The sequence below is a fragment of the Ranitomeya imitator genome, chromosome 2 (assembly GCF_032444005.1).
Source record: "Ranitomeya imitator isolate aRanImi1 chromosome 2, aRanImi1.pri, whole genome shotgun sequence".
NCBI lineage: Eukaryota > Metazoa > Chordata > Amphibia > Anura > Dendrobatidae > Ranitomeya > Ranitomeya imitator.
The window spans coordinates 124,414,583-124,423,916 of record NC_091283.1 but is presented as its reverse complement, the minus strand read 5'-3'; the positions used below and the strand labels follow the sequence as shown (position 1 = coordinate 124,423,916).

The window sequence follows — 9,334 nt, the reverse complement described above, 5'->3', positions numbered from 1 at the left end:
AGTCCTGTGGGATTTGTGCTCGGGCTAAGCCCTGCTGTTCTCGTGCCAGTGGGTTGCTTTTGCCCTTGCCGGTCCCGAAGAGGCCTTGGACACATATCTCTATGGATTTTATTTCGGATCTCCCCGTCTCTCAAAGAATGTCGGTCATTTGGGTGGTTTGTGATCGCTTCTCTAAGATGGTCCATTTGGTGCCCTTGTCTAAATTGCCTTCCTCCTCTGATTTGGTGCCATTGTTTTTTCAGCATGTGGTTCGTTTACATGGCATTCCAGAGAACATCGTTTCTGACAGAGGTTCCCAGTTTGTTTCGAGGTTTTGGCGAGCTTTTTGTGCTAGGATGGGCATTGATTTGTCTTTTTCCTCGGCTTTCGATCCTCAGACAAATGGCCAGACTGAACGAACCAATCAGACCTTGTAAACATATCTGAGATGTTTTGTTTTTGCTGATCAGGATGACTGGGTGTCCTTTTTGCCTTTGGCTGAGTTCGCCCTTAATAATCGGGCCAGCTCGGCTACTTTGGTTTCGCCATTTTTCTGCAATTCTGGGTTCCACCCTCGTTTCTCTTCAGGGCAGGTTGAGTCTTCGGACTGTCCTGGTGTGGATACTGTGGTGGATAGGTTGCAGCAGATTTGGACTCATGTAGTGGACAATTTGACTTTGTCCCAGGAGAAGGCTCAACGTTTCGCTAATCGCAGGCGCTGTGTGGGTCCCCGACTTCGTGTTGGGGATTTGGTTTGGTTGTCATCTCGTTATATTCCTATGAAGGTTTCCTCTCCTAAATTTAAGCCTCGTTTCATTGGTCCATATAGGATTTCTGAGGTTCTTAATCCTGTGTCTTTTCGTTTGACTCTTCCGGTTTCTTTTTCCATCCTTAACGTGTTCCATAGGTCATTGTTGCGGAGATACGTGGCATCTGTGGTTCCATCTATTGATCCTCCTGCTCCGGTTTTGGTTGAAGGGGAATTGGAGTATATTGTGGAGAAGATTTTGGATTCTCGTGTTTCGAGACGGAAACTCCAGTATCTGGTTAAGTGGAAAGGTTATGGTCAGGAAGATAATTCCTGGGTCTTTGCCTCTGATGTCCATGCTGCCGATCTGGTTCGTGCCTTTCATGTGGCTCATCCTGGTCGGCCTGGGGGCTCTGGTGAGGGTTCGGTGACCCCTCCTCAAGGGGGGGTACTGTTGTGAATTCTGTGGGCAAGCTCCCTCCTGTGGTCGTAAGTGGTACTGCGGCTGGTTCTGTCTATAAGCTTCCTTTGGTGGATGAGAGTGGTACTGCGGCTTCTGAGTTTCCTTCCTCAGGTGATGAGGTTAAGTCGTTAGGTGCTGCTCTATTTAACTCCACCTGGTGCTTTGATCCTGGCCTCCAGTCAATGTTCTAGTATTGGTCTTGCTTCCTCCTGGATCGTTCCTGTGGCCTCTCTATCCTGCATAAGCTAAGTTCTGCTTGTGTTATTTTTTGTTTGCTATATTTTCTGTCCAGCCTGCTATATTGGTTTTTTCTTGCTTGCTGGAAGCTCTGAGACGCAGAGGGAGCACCTCCGTACCGTTAGTCGGTGCGGAGGGTCTTTTTGCCCCTCTGCGTGTTTGTTTGTAGGTTTTTGTGTTGACCGCAAAGCTATCTTTCCTATCCTCGGTCTGTTCAGTAAGTCGGGCCTCACTTTGCTAAATCTGTTTCATCTCTGTGTTTGTATTTCATCTTTACTCACAGTTATTATATGTGGGGGGCTGCCTTTTCCTTTGGGGAATTTCTCTGAGGCAAGGTAGGCTTGTTTTTTCTATCTTCAGGGCTAGTTAGTTTCTCAGGCTGTGCCGAGTTGCATAGGGAGCGTTAGGCGCAATCCACGGCTACCTCTAGTGTGGTGTGTTAGGATTAGGGATTGCGGTCAGCAGAGTTTCCACGTCTCAGAGCTTGTCCTATGTTTTTGGTAAATGTCAGGTCACCTTGTGTGCTCTGAACTTCAAGGTCCATTGTGGTTCTGAATTACCTGTTCAAAACACAGGTCCCTACCTGTTCCTTCATACACCACATCAATCAGTCCTGTGTTCTCTGCCGTGCCTTCCAATCCAGTGGTCCTGCCGTTCTTGCCGTGCCTTCCAGTCCTGTGTCCCTACCGTCCTAGCCAGCCCTGTGTTCTCTGCCGTGTTCCCGCCAGCCCTGTGTTCTCTGCCGTGTTCCTGCCAGCCTTGTGTTCTCTGCCGTGTTCCTGCCAGCCTTGTGTTCTCTGCCGTGTTCCTGCCAGCCCTGTATCCTCTGCCGTGTCTCTACCAGCTCTGTGTCTCAGCCGTGCCAGCCTACTCGTCTGAATCTCATCCGTGCTCATCTGCTAGCCCTGCCTGATGCCCGCACCAATCCTAGTGTTCCCGTCTCCCAAGTGGGATCAGCAACCACAGCCAGACACCACCCTGGAGTAGCACCTGGCAGCTGCCTGCTGCACAAGCCTGACCTCACCATCAGAGGCTCCAGTGAAAACCCAGGCAGCTGTCATAGTCACGCCCTTTCCAGGGTAGTCTGGTTTGTGGCACAGTGGGGCCACAAACCCCCCGAGCTCACGCCCACCAGTCAGGCCGTGAGCGTGACACATACGGCTATGTGGACAGAAAAAATATGAAGGTTAGGATTCTTGGAAGAAGGAGGAAAAAAACAAAAGCAAAAAATAGTCAGGAAGGAGTTAATGTAGCCTCAAAGATTAACAGTCATTACAATTTTTATCACACATTTTTTTTAGCTTCACATTTTTAGTTTGTGTAAGGGCTAATAGGAATAAATGGATCACAAAGTTTCTTGTGCAATTTCTCCTGACTGCTGTTCTCCTACATCTACCAGGAACTACTTTTGAGGCACAGTACAAAGCTCAGAAGGGAAGGAGTGCCACATTACAGTGCAGATTTCACTGTTATGGTGAAATGGTTTCACTGTCACTGTTAGGCCGGCGTCACACTCGGCGTAAGACAATACGGTCCGTATTTTACGGCCGTAATACGCGCGTAATATGCCAAAATGTCCCTGCCAAAATGTCCCTGAAATCTATTTCCGTAGTTAATGCGTTGCCTAGGTGTGGTCACGTATTTTGCTCATGTACTCTTCCGTGTGTAATCCGTATGTGATCCGTATGGCGTATTTTTCACGCAACATGCCAAAATGGACATTTAACGGTTTTCTGGCCTGCAAATCATTTAAATTAGCATTAACCACACTATTTAAGCCCTCGACAACAGGTGGAACCCTCCCATCTGCCCTATTTGTGCTTGCGCTTATTTTGGCTGTGTTGGTATTACCTTACAAACATGTCTGACCATGTGTATTTAAGCACAACTCAGCGGGTGTTGCTTCACTGGCTGTTGTCGCGTCGCTTTGGTCAGCCATATCCGGTGAATGTTGATCCGCGAAGGAGGAGACGAAGATTGTGGGTGCATCCTCTATTGACCCAACGCCAGAGTAAAGGACATTTTCAGAGGCTATATACAGCTTTGAGGTCACATCCTGAAAAGTTCTACCTGTATACTCGCATGACCATCAGGACCTTTGATATGTTGTTGGAGATCATACGTCCAGGTATCACGTATCAGGACACAAGGAGGCGAAAAGCCATCTCTGCTGAGGAGCGTCTTCTCCTAACCTTACGGTATGTTTTCTACATTCTCACAAACTGTATGTTGATGATATTTTTTTTTTGTGTTGTGTTCTAGCATGTTTTTTTTAAGTATAGGTGGACATTATGGCACAAGCACACAAACAAAACTGTGGTTATTGTTTGAGTAAAGTAACCAAGGGAAATTTTACTTTTAATATTTTCAATAATGTGTTTGAAAATATAGTATGCACTTGTGCTTCATCATGTATTATTTTTACTCATTTTTTTTAAATAATGTTATCTTTATTTGTCTTTCAGCTTCCTGTCCACAGGCTTGTCCTATGCGGGACTACACCTTGAATTTCTGATTGGGCGTTCCACAATTTCTGGCATTGTTCGTTCAACCTGTTTGCAAATATGGGAGAAACTTCATGAAATTGTTATGCCTGAGCCCAAACAGGAGGATTGGCTCAAAATCGCCAGTGGATTCAAAAACACTTGTGACTTCCCTAACTGCATTGGAGCTGTGGATGGGAAACATATCAGGGTGCGTAAGCCGCCGAACTCTGGCTCCCAATTCTACAATTACAAGCAGTTTTTCTCTGTAGTTCTGTTAGCTGTTGCTGACAGTAACTACAGGTTTGTAATTGTAGACATTGGGTCCTATGGACGAACTGGAGACTGTAGGGTCTTCAATGCGTCCATTATGGGTCGGCGGCTACGTGACAACCAGTTAAACCTCCCACCACCACGACAACTCCCAGGCTCCAATGCGGAAGCAGTGCCTTTTGTTTTGGTTGGAGATGAGGCTTTTCAACTGACGAGGCACGTCATGAGGCCTTATCCCAGGCGCAACCTGGACCACTGGCGGAGGGTATTTAATATGAGACTTTCCAGGGCGCAGAGACTGGTGGAATGTGCCTTTGGGATTCTTGTTGCCAAATGGCGTGTTCTCCAGTCTGCCATTCAGCTCAGTGAGGCTACAATCAATGAAGTAATAAAAGCCTGTGTTATTTTGCACAATTTTACCCGCATACATGATTGTTCCTCACATAATATTGTTGATCACCTGATGGACAATGTGATTAGGCCTACCCCATATGGCCGTCCTCCGCGGCGTCCCCTTTCTGGCCTCAAAGTTCGTGATGTATTCACAAATTATTTTGTGTCTCCTCAAGGTGCCACTCCCTGGCAAGAATATGCAATTTTTCATGTGTAATGTTCCTTATTTATAAATATTTTTTGAGAAATCAAAAAAATCTTTCTGTTGTATTTAATTAATTTACATATGGTTATGAGCCTAGCATGTGTGTGTGATGTAATAATGATTGATTGACAGACAAGTTTTTTTGGTTTTGGAACGTAGTTTTTACTCAAACTTCTTTTTTTTGTTGAGGTTAGTTTTTGAAACTAAACTTTTTGCCATAACCTCTTGTATGTCAACATTTTAAACTGCCAATATAAGCATTAAATTAAAAAAAACCGCCAAAGTGCTATGTCAGCACAAAGAACATCAAGATAGAGAATAAAATATTATATAAACAAATCAGCAAAATTTACAAAAAAATAAAAAAATCACAAATCTTGATATGTTGGCGGTGGAGATGTCCTCATCAGGTGGCCTTTGTAGGCCCAATTGTCCTTGACCCTGTGAGGATGTGGTACTGGCTGGAGGAACATTAGGCATGTTCTGATGTTGGGCAGTAGGCAAATTTAGAAATGGATTCTGACTAAACCCATGATGTTTCTGAACATATGGCCTGGAATCATACCCCAAACCAAAATGGCCATGTTGTCCAAAGCCAGGTTGGGACCAGCCTCCAGCACTGGGTCTGGACAAGTGGCCATATTGGGATGGTTGATGATATCCAGCCATATGGTACTGAGGTTGCCATGGTGGGTTTTGTGTGGGTTGGGGTTGAGTTGTCGGCTCATGTGGAGGGGGTGCTTCAGATCCCTGTTGAGCATGCACCTGTTGGAATCTTTGAGGCCACAGGATATTTTGTGGTGACATCTGCCACTGTTCTATCATCTCCATAAGCTGGTATGGGTTATTTGGGGGGGTGCATGCATCAATAAGGATCTGAATGCACCCTCTCGCACGAAGCCTCAACTCACGCTCTATGGGCCTCAAATATCGTGCCAGGCTCCTTGTAAAGCCCTCCTCACCATCATCCTCACGGACCCTTGCCAGGTAGCTCAACACCCCAGCATCAATATTTCTCCTACTTTGTAGGAGCTCTCTCCTGCGGCGAGCACGCTGGGTAAACAATCCAGCCTGTGGTGAGCGCTCAAGGGCAACTGTAGGGCTGCTGCTGTTTGCTTGCTCATCCTGGCTCGGTGGTTCTGCTGCTGCTGCTCCTGAAGATGGTGGTGCCTCTTCTTCTTGGGCTGCTGTTGATTCTGGAGCTGCCTGGGCAGATGAGGAGGATCCTGGAGGGATGGAGCCTGAGGGATCCGAAGATGGTTCAGCCACCTCTTCTCCTTCCCCAACTGGGTCAATGAGTAACTCAGAATCTGACCCTGTCTCCCTGTCAGTGAGGTTAGACTGTGTTCTGTAATGTAAAAATATTTTGAGTACAAAATTGCTTTTTAAAAAAGAAAATCAATTTAAAAAAATAAATAAATGTGTTGTGAGGTTTCTACTTACGTCCTGAGGTCCATGCTGGGGTTCAAGAAATATAATCTATCAAAATAGATGTATTTCTTCTTTTCCGGAGGTGCATCTGCCCCACTTTTTTCCTGCTGCTGCCTCTCCCTCCTGTACTGATCGCGGATACTCCGCCATCTTGTTGAAACATCACCCACTGAAACAAAAAACATGAAACAAAGATATTAACCCATTATGCACAGTGGTCACACAAGGTGTAATTGACTACACAGATTTTAGTGTAGCATACGCATATGCATTTGTGGAATACATTTATTAGTAACTTTGTCCAAATAAGACAATTTGAATGTAAGGCCACAAGGACAGAGTCCGCTACCCTCTATCCAAGAAAGAAACATATTAGAAAAACATTGTTAAGGGATAAATGTTAAAAACATTATTGTAATCCGTTTATCATGTACAGCACCATGTACGTACTGGGGGGCTTTCAATTAAGTTATATACTAATTAATAAATTAATGATTACAAATTCAAAGTACTAATGTACTACTGATTCACAATTAAATTACATTACAAACATGAGTGTACTTACTTATTTGCCTCTGTGCCTCACGTGGCTGCTGCTCATAATGTGGGAATAAGGCCCCACACACACTCCTCCATGCTGCCTCTTTTTGGGCCCTGTTGGCATAGTTTGGATCTCTTTGATCCCATAGAACTGGCCTTTCTTGGACCAAAATAAGCAGCATGTCCACATTAATTAGGTGAGACATGGTGGATCTCACTCCGTGGAGGCGTGCAGCAAACTTCCGGGTTCACTGTCTGGGTTTTTGAGCTAATTAGCATGTCTCTGCTTCCTGATTGAGCCATTTGGATAATTCCTGACACCTGCCTGAGTGTAGCGTATTTCTCGCAAGTCACACGCATGGTCCGTACGCATTCCGTATTTTGCGCACACCCATAGACTTTCATTGGCGCTTTTTTTGCGCAATACGCTGACAAACGCAGCATGCTGCGATTTTCTACGGCCGTAGGAAGCCGTATAATACGGATGCGTAATATACGGCTGATAGGACCTGACCCATTGGGAATAATTGGGACGTTTGTTAGGCGTGTTTTACGGACGTATTTTATGCGCTCTTACGTCCGTAAAACTCGCTAGTGTGACGCCGGCCTTATAGTTTAAGAGGCCATAACCCACTGGGAGAGCCCTTGAGGTGTCAGAACAGCAGAATCCCCCCCCCCCCCAATAAGTGACTCCCAGCCAGTGAACCTCTGTTTATCGGTGTCCTTCTTTTCAAAAGTGCACAAAACTGTGGTCGACCGTGCTTTTATGCACGCCTAAAAAAACGGACCTTGCCGAATCATAGGCCAGAAGGCGTCAACAGTTCCTACATTTGCCTAATTATAGGGAATCTTTCGCCCGTTGAACCATCTGAATTTTTAAAAGATTTACACAGAAACCTGGTGTAAGCGCTTAACGTAGAGCTCAGGATAAATGTGTGCCGAGCATTACTGCGATCTTTGGGAGACAGAGTGAAAAAATCAGTAGTAGGACAAGATTTTATTTTTTACGTCTTTCCTCGATTTTATTCTTCTGGTTGGTGTGATTACAGCAATACCAGATTTATATATTTTTTATGTTTGGTTCCTGTCACACATTAAAAAACACTTAAAAAAAACAACAATTTTTTTAATCGCCAAATCTTGAGCTATAATTTTTTCCATACTTCTGTCGAAAATCATGTGAGGGCTTGTTTTTTCCCGTTTTTATTTGCCGTTGTTGCCGTTTTTATTTGGTACCACTTTCGGGCACATAACGTTTTTTTGATCACTTTCTGTTACAAAAAAACAATTCAGGAATTGTTTTCTGTTTTTATATGCCGTTTCACATGTGGTAAAATTGATAAGACAGTACGGTTACAATTCCTCATTTATATAGTTTTTCATGTTTTGCCGCTTTTACACAATAACTTTTATAGAAAAAATAATAATTTTTGAATCATTATATTCTGAGAGCTGGAACTTTTTTATTTTTCCTCTGATGGCGCTGTATGGCGCTTGTTTTTTTTGTGGGACAAGATGATGTTTTCAGCTATGCCATTTTTGTTTACATTTGCCTTTTTGATCACGTTTTATTCCACTTTTTTTCCAGCAGTATGATGCAAAAGCATAGTTTGCCGTATTTTTTTTTTAATGGCGTTCACTAAAGGGGTAAACTAATGTGACACTTTTATAGGTCGGGTCGTACCAGATGCCGCAATACCAAATATGTGTACTTTTATGTTTATATATATATAAAAATGTGTATTTATTAGTGTCATGTACTTTTTTTATTATTTTGTAATTTTTTAAAAATATTTTACAATTTTTTTTACTTTTTTCACTTAGTCCCTCTATGGGACTTTCACTTTGATCTCAGTTATAATGCATTGCAATACAATTTGAGTGTCTGGCCCTGTGGGGTGCACTTACAGTACATAGTGCTGTGCAGCCGTCAGATCTAATAGTATAGGCATCACTAAGCTGTAAGCCAGACGGCTGCCTTTTTTCTCTGTTTTTGTTTTTTCTTAATTGTATGTCTTTATCAGTGAGTTGCTTTATATATGAGTTAATGAGATTACATCACCAAACTCTACACACATAATAAAATAGTTAAAGGCTTATACAAACTTTGTTAGAAATATACCGGTAATAATAAAAAAAACATAAATACATAAACGTGTGTGTGTGTATGTGTATATATATATATATATATATATATATATATATATATATACATATATATATATATACACAGTACAGACCAAAGGTTTGGACACACCTTCTCATTTAAAGATTTTTCTGTATTTTCATGACTATGAAAATTGTACATTCACACTGAAGGCATCAAAACTATGAAATAACACATGTGGAATTATATACTTAACAAAAAAGTGTGAAACAACTGAAAATATGTCTTATATTCTAGGTTCTTCAAAGAAGCCACCTTTTGCTTTGATGACTGCTTTTCACACTCTTGGCATTCTCTTGATGAGCTTCAAGAGGTAGTCACCGGGAATGGTTTTCACTTCACAGGTGTGCCCTGTCAGGTTTAGTAAGTGGGATTTCTTGCCTTATAAATGGGGTTGGGACCCTCAGTTGTGTTG

The 9,334-nt window shown here is 43.2% G+C and overlaps 1 protein-coding gene across 1 annotated transcript; it reads left to right on the top strand.

Moving 5' to 3' along the window:
• Positions 1 to 3,509: 3,509 nt before the first annotated feature.
• On the top strand, positions 3,510 to 8,361 carry LOC138666269 (uncharacterized). Its single transcript, XM_069754497.1, has 3 exons — positions 3,510 to 3,625; positions 3,893 to 4,568; positions 8,341 to 8,361. Exons 1-3 carry the CDS (start codon positions 3,510 to 3,512, stop codon positions 8,359 to 8,361), a joined length of 813 nt encoding a protein of 270 aa, XP_069610598.1.
• The last annotated feature ends 973 nt before the right edge of the window (positions 8,362 to 9,334 follow it).

Bases quoted from the DNA above. Each gene is read 5' to 3' on its own strand.
- LOC138666269 (XM_069754497.1), top strand. From the start codon at position 3,510: ATGACCATCAGGACCTTTGATATGTTGTTGGAGATCATACGTCCAGGT. The intron at 3,626-3,892 runs GTATGTTTTCTA...TTTGTCTTTCAG, and splicing joins CGTCTTCTCCTAACCTTACG to CTTCCTGTCCACAGGCTTGT. The intron at 4,569-8,340 runs GTAATAAAAGCC...CTTTTTTTCCAG, and splicing joins GTGAGGCTACAATCAATGAA to CAGTATGATGCAAAAGCATA.